The 15,675-nt window shown below is 52.3% G+C and overlaps 1 protein-coding gene across 1 annotated transcript in view; it reads right to left on the reverse strand.

Moving 5' to 3' along the window:
• MAPK4 (mitogen-activated protein kinase 4) overlaps nt 1-15,675 on the reverse strand; it is a 48,625-nt gene that overhangs the window by 5,495 nt on the left and 27,455 nt on the right. The window contains exons 2-3 of the mRNA XM_040632502.1: nt 4,648-4,792; nt 3,018-3,179 (exon numbers count right to left, since the gene is read on the reverse strand). Of these exons, the coding sequence (XP_040488436.1) occupies nt 3,018-3,179; nt 4,648-4,792 (307 nt within the window). The remainder of the gene's footprint in view (nt 1-3,017; nt 3,180-4,647; nt 4,793-15,675) is intronic.

The following is a 15,675-nucleotide window of genomic DNA, read 5'->3' on the forward strand; positions in this document are numbered from 1 at the left end:
GGGGGGGGGGGGGGGAGGCAGTGACGTGTGCACCCCACTTCCAGGCTGGCTGCATAAAAGCCTCCTGCAAGAGACTCCATCCTCTCTTCCCCTGGCTTCGGCTGGAAGTGGGTATCCAAGGGGGACCTTGAAAGCTGTGTGTTGAAGATGGCAGACGCTTCTCTGACAGCCTGGTCCTGGGAGAGCCCCAGGCTCCCCGACTCTGTCCGGACTGGAGGTGAGCCGTGCATACACAGCTAGCAGGGTCATCCTGGAGGTTCCAGATCTATCTGCCACAGCACTAGCTTTGTTTTTCCTCAACACAGAAACCACCATACCCTCCCCACCCCCCAGCTCCTCGTCTCTGGGCTCAACCTCCCCACATGTTCTGAAAGCATTTCTAATACAATGAGACTTCCGTATGATCTTGTCACCTTCCTGTGGCCCACTGACTCCAAAGGGACTTCCCAGAGCACCCGGGCTTCTGGAAGGATTCTCAGGGTCATCTCTGGAGATGGAGAGACAGGTGGCAGGGTCCTGAGGTCCCCAACCCTGCTTCACCCAGAGCACTCCTTCTGCTTGTTTCCATATTAGGTTTCCTCAGCAGATTTGTCACTTGTGACACATTTACTTCGTAGAGTAAATGGAGCTCAGAACTGATGCCTTGACATTATAGTCTCGGGGCCTGTCTTCCTCGTCCTGCCCTGACGGCTATGTCAGCTGCTGAGGGACACAGTCACCCAGGCTGCCCTTTGAGCCTTTCTGGGGGCTACAGCCAGACAGACACTCTGCGTCTTCCCAGGCCTGTGGGGCCTTGGATGTACAGCAGAGGGAGGGACTGCAGGTCACCAGCCGGCTCTCCTGGGAGAGAAATATGGGTCCCCATATTTCATTTCAGGGACCCCTCATTCTCCAGAAGCCAGAGGTCAGCTGGAGACATCTTTTCAAGGCCAACTTTTCAAGGCCAGAGGCTGGTGAGAGAATTTTGGTTGGAACTGAGTTTTGGTTGGAATTAAGTTTTGGTTGGAGTTGAGTTTTGGTTGGCGTTGAGTTTTGGCTGGAGTTGAGTTTTGGCTGGAGTTCAATTGGCACATCAGGAGGGCAGAGCAAGCCTGGCTTTAGTGAACACCTGTTCAGCTACAGGACCGAGTCCAAACTCATCGGCCTCCTAGCCCTTCTCACCTCTCCAGCCTCACCTTCTACCAACAGGACGTGTCCTGCTGATCTGGGTCCTCACCATGTCTCCCCGGCCAGCTTTTCTGTCCCTCTCCGCTCCCTCCCTCTCCCCTAAATACCAGGAGGTCTCACTGGCCCCTTAGGATGTGTTCCTTAGTCTTTGTTCTCACCCCTGGTCGGTGTTCCCCCATCTTCCCAGCAAGAGCACCTCTCATGTCTCTGAAATGCCATCTCGAGCACTGTGGTGGCTTAATACACATCGGGGGATGCTGCTGACGACAGCGAGGAGCTTTATCTCCTATCAGGACCAACTCTGATTTTGCCGAGACACAGCGCACCACTCTGACTGACAGCCAAGTCGCCAAGGGGCTGCTGTGTGTCTGGTTGCTTGGGTGACACGTCCCTGATCCAGAATTCCTGAGAGGTGAATGCACCTGTTGTCTCGTGGTGGGATTTCTACAGGGCCCTAGGACTCAAATACAGATGGGCTGAGTCTTAATTGGTGGTGAATCAAATGATCCCTCCTCCCCTTTAAGGAAGAGAAAAGTGAGGCAGCTTATGATTGAGTGGGGACCATGGCTAAGGACACTGTTAGAAGACACTGGTGGTCCAAGTTCTTGGTTTCTTGATGGTCTCATTTGTAATAATGGACACAAAGTGGCGTGGAATAAATACCTTTTTCACTGCCTCCTGCAGTGACCTGGGGCCGTGGGACTAAGTTCTGGCCAACAAAACATGAGTGGAGGTGAGGTGTCCAAATTCCGGCTCACGACCTTAAGGGCAAGCGGACCTGCCCTCCTTCCCCACCTTCCTCCAGGTCGTAAGGGCAGTACCCTACGACGGCTGAACAACGAGACGGAAGGGGCCTGGGCCCCTGGACGACTTTGTGCAGCAGGCTCACTGCCTTGGCCCTGGACTGTCTGCTTTGTGATTATTATAGAAGAGAGAAATAAACTTCTTCTTTTTTCTTGAATAAGAAATAAATCTTATTTAAGTCATTAAGAATTTGGGTCTCTCTTAAAATTGGCTGAACCTGTATCCTACCTAATATAGGTAGGGTCTCCTAAGAAGCCTCTGGCAGGTATGAGGCCCAGTGATAATGTTAACATTTTATTTAAAGATTTTATTTATTTATTCATTTGAGAGAGAGACAGAGCATGAGCAGGGAGTGGGGCAGGGGGAGAGGGAGAAGCAGACTCCCCACGGAGCGTGACACGGGGCTCAACCCCAGGACCCTGAGATCACGACCTGAGCCGAAGGCAGGTGCTTCACCGCCTGAGCCACCTGGGTGCCCGTAATATTAACATTTAAGACGACAGAGCAACTATCCTACGCCCAGGGCTTTACACATTCTATTTTACTTGCCTCTCACAATGTCCCCATGTGACATGTATCACTGTACCCACTTTACAGTTAAGGAAACTGAGGTGCAGAGAGATTAGGAAACTTACTCAAGACCCAACAGCTACTCTCCAGTGCAACTGGGAATTGAGTCTGGGTCTGGGTCTCAAGCTCAAAAAATTCATGTTCTCTGCACCACATCATCAAGGGGAAGAAGGGAGAGGGAGATGGAGGAGGAGAGGGAGGAAGGCAAGTGAGGAGACGAGGAGGAAGAGGAAGCATAACAGGGGCGGACTCTGGCGGACCTCCACGCACTGCCTTGAGGGCTGCCTGACGGCCGAACTCCGGGCCGAACGTCGCTCCGTCTGGAAGTAGCTAGGGCAACTTCCGCCGCAGTGGAGCGGCCTGGCCTCTCTGTCTAGGAACTGTGCTCGGTCCTTCTGGGGGGGACCTCCCGCCCGGCCCCCGGGTGAAGGCAGAGCGCGGCCTCGCGGACGCCGGCCCGCTGCGGGCAGAGGTACCTTCGCCTTTCACTTCGGGGAGCAGCTGGCGCAGCGGCCTCTTCACCTCCCAGCTGCCGCTGACGAATGAAGGCATCACCCGGAGCAGCTCCTCCTTGTCCTCCTCCCGGATCACGGGGATGGTCTCCAGGATGAGCTGCATCTGCTCCAGCTCGTGAGCCCCTGGGGAGCCAAGCACCAGATGGTTAAGTGTGTTGCCCACGTGGCTGGGGTGGTGGAAGCCTCTGGGGGCCTGGGGGGGGGGGCACGGGACGGTGGGAGCGGCATCGGGCTGGGGGCCGGGGGACCTGGGTTCTGGACTTCACTCTGCCACTGACTTGCTGTGTGACCGTAGGCAGTGTGCTTGCCACCTCTGGGGCTTGGCTTTGTCAAATGTCTCTGCCTCTGGAATGGACCCATCTGATAGACTGAGCCAGCCAGAGCGAATGGGACAGCAACAGCTGGGCCCAAGACTTCCCAAGTCCTCCTAGCCAGACGCCTCTCCACGTGTTCTTTACCAGGCTGGGAAAGGAAGTGATTTTAAAACCAGGACCGAGCCTCACCTTTTGGTTTCCAATCAGGAGGCTCGTCATGAGCAGGGGGATAATCAGAAATAACCAACCGGCTCTGGAATGCATCCTGTGCTCCTTTGGGCAGAGGGAGCAGGACAGGCTATGCCAGGTCTGCAGAATTAGCATCCTGGGACAGGACGGAGGCAGGCATTTATTTACTCCTTTGCTCCTTCATTCCTTCCCCAGATCGTGACTTACGGAGCACCGTCTCCCTGCTGGGCAGCAGGCTGGACACTCGTGCATAAGATGCTTTAGTCTTTATGAGTCTCAGGAACGCAACTTGTCTTTGCTGCCCGAGCACGGATGCTCTGTCAGCGGTGGCCCTGCTGGTGGCGATCAGGTCTCTCCTCGCTGTCCACCTCGACTTCCAGGCTGTTCTTACTCCCATTGCTTCCATTTTCCCTTTTTGCTTGATAGCCTTTCCACTTCTACCAGTCTAAATCCTTAACCAAGACTTTCTATCTTTGAGAAGTCCCCAGATTCATCTAACTGCTCAGAATGCCCTCCCGTTACCACCAATTCCAATTTGCCAGAAGCTGGTGGCCTATGGTGGGGCTCCTCCGTGTCCCCCAACGACTCCCTGTGCAGCACCAAGCGGACATGAATGCTGGATGCTGCCCCCAGCAGCTCAGGCTCTGTTCTGAAGTGGTCCCTTCAGCCTCCCCTGTGTGGGCTCATGGAGGGTCAGTTCAGGGACTCTGGGAGCCCCTCGTGGGGTCCCTGCTCCAAATGAACACTCCAGACTGAGTGCTCACAGTGGCAGGGAGAGAGGGGGAAGGAGCTGAAAATGTAGGATGGATGTTTCCAGCATCAATCTCAAGGTGCTTGAATAGAAGTAGTTACTTGATTTTGAAAGTTCTACCCTCAAAAGGCTATTTTTAGCCTTTCCAGTATTTTGCCAGAAATGATAAGGGGCCTCCAAGTAGGTCCATAAAGCCCTACAGGTCATTTTAAAGAGAAAGACCAGGATGTTTTGTGATTAGCATGGGTTTTTTTTGTGGGGCTTTTTTTCTTTCAATCAGTTCTCTCTTTTTACAGACCACCACCAGAGAAGGAAGATAGCATGGTTAGTGTCTCACCAGCGAAGAGCATTCTCCCCGTGAGCATCTCGGCCAGGATGCAGCCGGCGGCCCACATGTCAATGGCTTTGGTGTAGTTGTTCGGAGAGAGCAGTAGACGCGGCGAGCGGTACCACTTAGTTACCAACCCTTCCGACAGATAACCCTGGAAGACAAAACCCCCGGTTCCGATGGTCAGCCACGTGCAGATATACCCTCTCTCCCAAGTGCCTCCTTGTTTCTTTCCACCCGAAGACAGCACTCTGTCCAGGATCCTTCCACTCTGGAGCCTTCCCTGAAGCCCAGGGGTTCTCCTCTGGGGATGGGGAGGCAAGATACCAGTATTTTGGGAGGAAGCCTTTTCCACCCCAACTTGATGTAACTATGCAAAACAAATTCGCCCTCATCTAGTCAGAAGATGGACACACAGGAGCCAAACTCAAGTTCATTACCACCATCAACAGAGGAATGATGAACCTGGAATTCCATTGATCCAGTAGCTGAATCTGAGGAATAGCCATACATTTGAAATTAAGCCAATTACGTTCGTGCTGAGGATTAGAGTTAATGTGGCTACAACGCCAGAGACGCCAAGACCCTGCTGACAACGGGTGAGGCCAGCTTCATAACAGGTACAGGCGAAGGGCGTATGGAAAGAGCCCTAAATGGCAGAGTGGATGCAGCTTTGGTTGGCCCAGAGGATTCTGGGAGCTCCACAGTGTCTTTTGGGGGCGGGATAGATGTCCTACCTGATTTCAGCCACTGTTCAAGGATTTGAGGTCTGGGACAGAATCCTTCCCTCCAAGATTTGGGGGTGACATAAGTGGTTTTGCACAGAATGGAAAATATAGCCAGGCAATTTGGAAATTGTTCTCTACATAATTTAGGAAGTTGGCCCAACAGTGTCACTTGGGAGGTGTCCATTTGGATGACCTGGAACAGTCTCTCTAAATTGAGAAGGCAGAGCCATTTGGGGGTTAAGGTGAGACAATTCAGACTGAGGGGATCCAGTGGGAGAGTCTAGGGATGGTCTTGATATCTGCTGATGTAACTCTCCATTTAGCATTTGAATTGCCCTTTTTACTGATGTAGGAAGTTATCACAGACCCAGGCTAAAGCAGATGAAAAGTTAAGAAACCCAAAAACTCAGGAGCTTTTGATCGGTTAATCCAGAATCTCTTTATTTGTTCGGCAAAGATTTATTAAGTGTTTCAAACCTTCCGAGAGCCCTACAGGACGACAGCAGTTCCCTCTCCTCTGCAGTACATATTTCTTCAGAACAGGGCCCCACACTGGTAGAGGGAAGGGGGAAAGAGGAAGTGACCACAGCGTACCCATTCCCCGGCCTCAATGCTCCCACCCAAATGAACTCCTTAGATTCCCTCCTGTCCCCGTCTCGTCACCTCCCCTGCCCCCAGCCCCCTAGCGATCCTCCTTTTCTGTCCTCTGGTTTTGCTTTGTACAGAATGTCATATACATGGAGTCCTAGCCCCTTTTTGAGTCTAAATTCCTTCACTTAGCACAAAGCAGCTGGACTCATCCGTGTTGCTGAACGTGCAGTAGTTTGTAGGGGTTTAAGTTTGATTCTAAAAGTTACAGATACACCGGGGCGCCTTGCTGCCTCAGCCAGTGGAATATGCAATTCTTGATGTCGGGGTTGTGACTTCGAGCCCCACGTCAGGTGTAGAGATTACTTAAAAAAGAAAATCTTAGGGGCGCCTGGGTGGCTCAGTCAGTTAAGCATCTGACTTGATTTTGGCTCAGGTCACGATCTCAGGCTCGTAGGATCGAGTCCCTCGTGGGGCTCCAAGCTTAGTGGGGAGTCTGCTTGAGATTCTCTCCCCCCTCTGCCCCGCCACCCCCCACTCTCTCTCTCTCTCCTCCTCTCTCTAAATCAGTAAGATCTTTAAAAAAAAAAATCTTAAAAAAATTACAGACACAAGCCAAACTGTAGAAGTTCACTCTGGGTGGGCGGGTCATAAATAAGGAATGGTTTGATTGATTTTCCAGTCAGAGACTGAGCTGGCCAGAGGAAGACAAAAGCAGAGTCAGCCAGAGGGGAGGCAACAGAAGGGGAGTCTTCTCTGGTATGTAAATGAGCCGTCTTTTAGGGGACGGAATTTCCTGTCCTTAACACATGCCTATCTGCAGGTGAGGACTGCAGTGAGGACACAGTGGGGGCGTCCTTCTGGAAAGTAAAATGAAAGATGTTTACATAGGCAAGGCTGCCCCTGGGCCAGATATAAGGGCCAGACCATGAGAGCAGCTGAGGAAGTTCACCCACAGCTCTTCCTTACTTTGGCACGAACACCGAGAAGCTGCTGCTTCCCTATGGTCACTTGTCCCTCAGACCCTTCTGGAAACAGAGGACATACTGATGTGTTTCAGAAGCCACAGGGCAGAGGAGAATTTGGGAAGTTGCAGTGTCTGCTGTCAGGTTCTGGAGCAAGAGGAGCCCTGGGGAAGGGGGTGATGGAAACAGAGGAGGCTCCCTTTCAGGGGTGGAGGGGGGGCAGACATGGGGAAGGAGGTGGTGGCAGGGGTCCTGCCCTCAGCTGAGATGAGCCCTGGGTGTCCAAGCAAGAGAGGTTCTGGAGCCCACAACATGATCCTGGTGATGTGAATTCAAGAAAGGTTCAGTGGAGTGGATGGGGCAAAAGTCAGAACTTTCTAGAATAAAAAGATATATTTTTAAAGAACACCCAGGAGTGGAGACTCAGTTTTATCAGAAGGGCTCACAAATCAGTAAGTACATCGGTTCCACAGGAATCTTTGAATGGCTTTCCTGTCTGAGCCTGCAGGGTAGGGATCATTTCAGCTCCATTTGGATGTGGAAGAACGTGTCCTCAGTCGTCGGACCTGGTCTCCATGTGACGCACCGTTGTGTGAGTCATAAGGGACCACCGCTCTGAGGAGACAGGAAACCAGCACTTGCACGACTCTCCATGGCCCCCTCTCAGCACGAAAGATGCAAAACCGGAGCTGCCCTTTCCCGAGGGTCCCTTTCCCCCTGCCACCCTGTCCCCTGGTGCTCCTGGTGAGAAGCTGACTTTGGAGGTGCTCCTGGGGAGTGAGGCAGCTGGACAGGATTTCCTGTCTAGACCCTGTCATGGGGGCCTTCGGGCCTTCTTCAGCGACTGCTCCAACAGCCCATTTTGCTTCCTTTTAGGGCCCAGTACAGCCAAGGGGAGGCTCTGATTGTAAAAGCATCATAGGTATTTGGGAAATCATCTAGCAGCTGCTGCCCTCGGAGGAGGGTAATTAGGGACCCCCAACAGATCAGAAGGAAGGCATAATGAATGCTCTGAGCATCCTCTGGGCAGAGGGAGCAGGGACACCGCACTCAGTCCCAGCTGCCTGCCAGGGAGTGCAGAACAGCCTTGCTCAAACTCACTCCAGAAGGGTGGGCACCGATCCGCGCCTCCAGCAGGGGGTGGGCTCCAGCTCCGTCTGCCTCCACCGCCCCCGCCCCAGGCTGATCCCTTGTGTCTGGGAGACAGAAGGCTGCGGGAGAAGGCATGCTCCCATATACCTCACAGGGATAGGGAGAATTTAAATGGGGACACGTTCTCTGAAGAATAAAAGCCCAGTGAATTGTAGCTGAGTGTGTGGTGTGGGGGTGGTGTGTGACAAGGTGCGAAGGCTGGTTTCTCCCCTCATCCTGAATGGCTGCTTAGGGCTGTCCCCCGCTTCCAGGCCAGCACAGGGAATGACTCTGACAGCCTCACCTTCTCTACCAGAAAGTCTCTGGCATGCGCTGTCCCTGTGCGGCGCAAATGCAGATGATGATTAAAACCCTCTCTGTCTTCAAAGAGCATATGATGTAGTTAGAGATGAAGCATTCAATATGATTGTCAGAAGGAGAAGGAAGTGATCTCGGTCAACATTTATGTGGGGCTTGCTCTGTGCTGGGCACTGTGTTAGCATTTTACCCTTTTTTTTTTTTTTAATCTATTTATTTATTTGAGAGAAAGAGAGAGAGGGAGGGAGGGGCAGAGGGAGAGTGAGTCTTGCACGGACTCTGCACTCAGCACGGAGCCAGGGCTCGATCTCACGACCCTGCCATCATGACCTGAGCTGAACCAAGAGTCGGACACTTAACAGACGGCACCCCCCAGGCGCCCCTGTGTTAGCATTTTACACACATTCGTTCTGCAATCCTCCCATCAGCCTCTTGATGCAGGTTCTCCACAGAGTAGTCACACCACCTGCCCAAGGTCCCATGACTGGGAAGTGGCCTACGGTATCTGGCTCAGAGCCCACGCTCTAACCTGTACGTGGCCAGACCTCCACCACCACGCACCCCAAACAGAGTCCTGGTGAGCAGCGAGGAGGAGGCCTGCTCAGAACGCAGAGGGGCAGGTTTTGTCTCGCAGTGGGTCCGGAGGGCTTCCTGGAGGAGGAGGCCTGTTCAGCAGAGGAGCAGGTTTTGTCTCGCAGTGGGTCGGGAGGGCTTCCTGGAGGAGGAGGCCTGCTCAGCAGAGGAGCAGGTTTTGTCTCACAGTGGGTCAGGAGGGCTTCCTGGAGATGAGGTTTGCGCTGGTCTTGATGGATGGGGACATCTTAGATAGCTCTGTGCTGACAGTGGGCACCAGTGTGAGTCAAGGCAGAGGGTGGGAAGACCTAGAATGTGCTCAGGGGACACAGAGACACCTGGGCATGTGGACAGAGGGGCTGAGGAGAATGACCTTTGTTCTGAAAGTTAATGGACCCCTATAACGATGAGAATCAGAAGTGCTGGTGAGAGGTACAGATTGCCCAAAGCTACTGACGTGGAGTCACCATCTGCAGCTTGAATGAGCTCCCCAGGGAGCCTGTGAGCCCCCGCCCAGTTTGAGAACACCAGGAAGAACCAAGGCAGCCATGGAGGGTTGCAGAGTGAGGAAGGAGGGGTAGTGGGTAGGACGGGAGCGTCAGCGGAGGCTGGGAGAGGCTACTCTGTTTTTTCCGTTTGCCCTGGGCAGGTCTGGTCCTCTGGTAGGGCTCCTGCGGATTCTTACTACAGGGCAGGGAGTTTATGGAGCTAGGTGTCGACAGGCTCTGCAGTCCCTCTCCCTCGCAGCCTAGCTGGCCTCCAGGTGCTACTCTCTGGAGAGCAAGGGATCACGGGTCTCAGGAAGGCCTTCGGAAGGCCCCTGGGCACCACGCTTCCTTGCAGCACACGTAGGCACCCCTGTCTGATCTAGAAGAAACTAGGTCAAGGGAAAAAGAAATCAGGCTATGGAGAAGTAAAACTGTTAGCCTTAGGGGTCAATGCAGGCTGTTGCACGGATGCTGTGATTCTTGTAGACGTGCAAGTTCCCAGAAGACCTTCTGGTGGGCGTGCTGTGGAAATCAAAGGGAAGTCACATAAGGGACGGGAAAGACTGGGGACTTTGAGCCTGGAGAACATAAAGGGGGTGGGGGCATGAGAGCTGCCTTTAAGTTTTTATTTATTTATTTGAGAGAGAGAGAGAGAGCACAAACAGTGGGAGGGGCAGAGAGAGAGGGAGAGAGAGAATCTCAAGCAGACCCCATGCTGAGTGCAGAGCCTGACTCGGGGCTCGATCTCACGACCCTGAGATCATGACCTGAGCCGAAATCAAGAGACAGATGCTCAACTGACTGAGTCACCCAGGCACCCTGACAGCTGCCTTTAGACGTTTGCAAGGCTGTCACATGGACAAGGAGTTAAGCTTGTTCTCTGAGGCTCTGGGGACAGATGCGAGCCAAAGCGTGAGACAGAAATCTATGTAATAGGTTAATAACAGCTAACATTTATTGAGCTCCTCAAACTGCTCTGCTGCATATGCGTTAACTCACTTCATCCTCACAGCAAGTGAGGCAGGGACTCTCATTATAGCCATTTCACAGGGAGGAGTCGGAGGCACAGAGAGGGTAAGCAATCTATCCAGGGTCACACAGGCTGTATGCGGCAAGCTGGGATTCCATCCCAGGCCATGTGCACGGAGCGCTTTCCCTCTGAGTAGGCGGCGCTGCTGCCTTTCACATCAGAAAAGCCTCTAAAGACATCAGGGCTGTCCGAGGGGGGACTGGGCTCCTAACAGGCAGAGGCGTCCAGGCACAGCACCAAGGACCCTGCAGAGAGATGCGCCACCCCTGCCCTCCTGGTGGGCGTCACGAGCCCGGCTCCTCAGACTTTGGTGTGCACTCAAATACTCGGGGACTGAGACCAGACACAGACTCAGGTCGTCAGGTGAACAAGTGATGCTGCCGGTCAGGGGGCCGAACCTGGACCCGCAGGGCCCTAGCTTATCTTGCCTGTCATGTCCGGCCCGAAGGACTCATGCTCTGCCCTGCTCACAGGCCAGGCAGATTTCCCCCTCCGAGCAGCAGGCTGACCCACAATAGGGGTTAATTCTTCGTGTTACACTCATCAAAAGACCATTCAGAAAAACAACACCCTCCCAGAGGCCCCTCTACGCACAGACGTATGGCCTTCCTCCTCCAGTCTTTTCCCTCCTAAGGTATAATTCCTATTTGTGCCACTATTCCTATCAGGCACGGTAGAAACCTTTTTTAAAAGAAATAACACCACCGCCAAATAGCCTTTCTCACTGCTGACTCCAAACTCATTCTATTAAACTCATTTCCATGAAAATATGCAGCAGGGAATCTCTCAAGCAGAGGAAAGAAACGCACAATCTTAAAAGCCCCGTGCACAGCACAATCCCTGGGAAGTCATCGGGTACATTCTGTTTATGCAGCTACAATCCACATGGCTGAAGAGAGTACAGTTCCATCAGCTGCACCGAGCTGTCCTTAACTTCAAGATGCCCTCAACGCTGATCCGCTACTTCCGCTGGGGCTGCTGCTTCCCCGCTCTGTGCACAGGGAGGGATCCTGGCCAGTGAAATACACAATCTCTTCCTAGGTTTCCATGGAAATCAATCAAAGCCCAGTTAAGTTCATACAGGCCGACAGACTCCATGTGGTTACTTCTCTTTATGTTAAAAAAAAAAAATGATAGAATTGCTTTTTTTTTTTTAAAGTAGGCTCCATGCCCAACATGGGGCTTGAACTCAAGACCCTGAGATCAAGGGTCGCGTGCTCTACTGACTGAGCCAGCCAGGTGCCTGGATAGAATTGCTTTTTGAACAATAATTTGTTTCCAATTGTGGCAAAATATGCTTAACTTAAAATTCACCATCTTAACCACTTTCAAGACTACAATTTAGTGGCACTGAGTACATTCACATTGTTGTCCAACCCATCACCATCTGTTTCACAAAACTGAGTCTGTCCCCATCAAACAAGTGCCTGGCCCCCAGCCCCACCCTTCTACTTTCCGTCTCTGTCAATCTGACCACCCGTCCAAGTGCAATCATGTCCTTTTGCAACTGGCTTATTTCACTCAGCACAATGTACTTCCTCTTACTTTTATTTTTTATTTATTGATTTTTTAAAAAGATTTTATTTATTTATTTTAGAGAGAGAGAGAGAGAGAGAGAATGTGAGTGGGGGGAGGAGCAGAGGGGGAGGGAAAGAATGTGAAGCAGACTCCCTGAAAAGCCTGGAGCCTGACGCGGGGCTCCGATCCCACAGCCCCAAGATCACGACCTGAGCTGAAACCAAGAGTTGGATGCTTAACCGACTGAGCCACCCAGGCACCCCCTTCCTCTTACTTTTAAAACAGCAGGAAAGTGGGAGCAATGGGATGGGCTTCTTTTTAAAAAGTGCTTTCTTGAAATGTGGTTGTCTTCTAATAAAAGTAGAGCTGACATCATAGATAAAAGCTTTGGACATTATCCTCACAGGATCCAAACCATGAACTCTGATTTCTACCACAGTTTGAAGACATGACAAAATGTTTTGTGTGGAGATGTACCAGGATCGCCAGCTCTATTCCCCCCATCCTCCCCAGGGATGGGCCGCTGAACTGGTTGGAGAGGTGGATGGAGGGAAGGCTTGTTTGGCGCCTCCAGCTTCAGTTTCCCCATCTGTTTGTGCTCCTGGTCTCCAAGCGTTCCTCTGTGGGGCACTAGAGTCTTAGGATGCCACCCCACAACAGCAACCCTTCAACGAGGGGCCCTGTTGGGCCCAAGTGACTCATTTTTAATGGGCTGTGAGCAAAGACTCCGTTTACGAAGAGGCATTGGCTGCCAGGCCCTAATTAGACATTTGTCTTGCTGACCTTCAGGGAGAAATCGGGTGGCACCCTGGGGCAGCTGCTCTCACACCTGCTACACGTTAGAAGCACCCAGAGAACTTAAGAGAATCCCGATTCTCAGGCCACCTGCCATACCAATTATGTCAGAATCTCCGGGGGGTAGGACCCGAGCATCAGGACTTTTTAGAACTCCCTGGGTGATCCCACTTTATAGCCATACTTGAGAACCAGTGTCCTACAGATGTTAGTTCAACGGCTTTGAAAGGTAAGCAGTATTTTCAAGGTTTCCCAATTAGCACAGCTTCTATTTCTAGCTCCACTCAGGAGGAGACGAATCCTTGAATAGTCACAGAGGTCTCCTCCGGACGGCTGACTCGTGGGAAGCAAAACTTTACTGGAAAGCAACCAATCATGACAATGGCTGCCATTTATTGAAACCTGACGATATGCCAGGCACTGTGCCGAGTGCTGCTGTATCGTTAGCGCATTTCATTACCAAAATGACTCTATGAGAAAAGCACAGAGTGGTGAATAACTTGACCAAGGCCAGACTGGCTAAAAATGGGGGGTGCTGAGATTCAGTCCCAGCAGTGAACAAAGCAAAGTCCCTGTCACGACAGAGTGTACTTGTGAGCCGGAAAGACCGCTGAACAAGCGAATGCATGGTATCCCCAGGGGAGATGGTGCAAGAATAAAAAGAAAGCAGGGTAAAGAGACAGAGTGATGGATTGGGTGGTCGTCCGGGAAGGCCTCTGTGATAAGGGGACATTAGTGATCAACGTGGCCACGTGGGGAATGTCAAAGACGTTCATCTCTGAGCCCCAAATTTCCCCTTTCTGTCCCACACCCCCAAATGAGGGCAGCGCTCTCAACTTTCTCCAGCAAACCTTCCTCTGAGATCTCTCATGAACATCCAGGTATAAATAACCGAGAACATCTTTGAGTGGAGGAGGGAACTAACGTCTGTTAAGCACGTATGATGACAAGGGATTCCGTGCCAGCATTAGCTCAGCTGACCTCATGACAACCCTGTAAGATAAATATTTATTTTTTTTCATTTTATAGCCGAGGAAATTACTGCAGCTCCTACCCCCTCTGCCTGGCTCCCTGGGCAAGCCTTTGTGTTCCTGGATCCCTTCATCTCTAAAATCACAACACCGTAGTAGGGGAGGCCCTGAGGGCAGGGACCAGACATTCTATCTCCACCTGCATTGCTCAGGGGAGGTGCTCACTTTAAATGTGGTGAATTCATGGAATGAACGTAAGCTAACGGAATGACTGATATGCTCATTGCGCAATTTCAGGAAATGACCGCCAGTCAATACATTATTTTGAAGTTGGTTGGCCATGTTCAAATCACAGGGCAAGGGTAGCAGCCACGTTCAAGTCCAGCCCTCTGAAATCTAGGGGCTCCCTCAGATGTGGGCTGTGGCTGTGGATTTCTCTCTGACGTTACCCTGATGCTGCAGCATGGGCTGCGAATCTTGCTGGGGGGCCACAGGGGAGGTCAGACTCAGCGCTTTACTGCAACCCTTCCACCTCCACTCGCTAAAAGTAAGAGGACGCTCCCGCCCCCAGGGCACTCCGGAGGAATGTGCACAATCGTAAGGAAACTGTGCCACCGCCTCCCACCTGGCGAGCACCACCCTGGGCCCTCCGTGCTCTTCCACTTGATTCTCATGACAGTCTCACTAGGGGGCGCTGTCACAGTCCCTGCTCTATGGCAGGGAGCTCAACGACACAGGATCAACATTATGTCCCACAGCAGATAGGTGCATCCCCATTTCTGCCCTGCCCCCCACAGCTGCTCATGCACGGTCCCCTCCCAGAGAATAAGACTTCTCCCCCGTTCAGCTTGCAGAGCATGCCCAGAAGAACCTTCTTGGGCTCTCCTCTCTCAGAAGGCTCTGGTATGCACCACCGCCTTTGTTAAAGATAACTAAGATGGCATTGAGACTACGAAAAGTGAGAGCTACGTTGTCATGGTTTTGCTTTTTTCTGTGGAAGCTGGGTCAGGTGGATCTTGGAAGGGAGGGGCAGATCTTGGAGCCCTGGGGTGGCTTGATTAAACAGATGGCTATGGGTGGGGACCGACGTTGGGCCCAGGCAGTTCACTTGAAGGGGTTAGAAATCCCTCTCGGGGCGCCTGGGTAGCACAGTGGTTAAGCGTCTGCCTTCGGCTCAGGGCGTGATCCCAGCGTTCTGGGTTCGAGCCCCACATCAGGCTCCTCCACTAAGAGCCTGCTTCTTCCTCTCCCACTCCCCCTGCTTGTGTTCCCTCTCTCGCTGGCCGTCTCTCTCTCTCTCTCTCTCTGTCAAATAAATAAATAATCTTAAAAAAAAAAAAAAAGAAAAGAAAAGAAACCCCTCTCTTGGGGGCCTTCGAAGGGCAGGAGCCTGGGGAAGTTGGCATTGGGCAGGGCAGGGCTCCTGCCATGGGAACGCCCCTGACAGGGCCCAGCCTGTATGTAGGAAAGGAAGCAGCCGCCTACAGAACGGGGCCGGGGAAGGGGTGCGGGGGGAGAACAGGGAAGAACGAGCCAGAAAAGCCCTGCTACTTCTGAACTTGGCAACCTCCCTGGCCTGGGGTTGGAGAGTCTCACCTATGGAGTCACTACTTTGAGTTAAGGCAGCATTTTCCAAAATGGGCTCACATCCCAAAGATGCTGATGGCATGTGAACAAACCCTTGAGGCAGGTGGGCAACAGCCAGGTTTATCTGTAGAGTCTCAGGCTCTCCTAGATGGGGTTCGGATGCACCACCTGGCACAGCTCTTTGTCCGCATAAGCATATTTTCCAGGTGTGTCTTAGGGACCAACCTTTCTCTGGATATGCCTTGGGAAATACTGGGCAAGGTCCTTGTCATACGATTACCTGGGAGAGGAAACACTGACCTGTTAGCCATTGTCTTCTGTTATATTAGCAAGGACTCGAGTCAC

The sequence above is a fragment of the Ursus maritimus genome, unplaced genomic scaffold, assembly GCF_017311325.1.
Source record: "Ursus maritimus isolate PB19 unplaced genomic scaffold, ASM1731132v1 scaffold_18, whole genome shotgun sequence".
NCBI classification, from domain to species: Eukaryota; Metazoa; Chordata; class Mammalia; order Carnivora; family Ursidae; genus Ursus; species Ursus maritimus.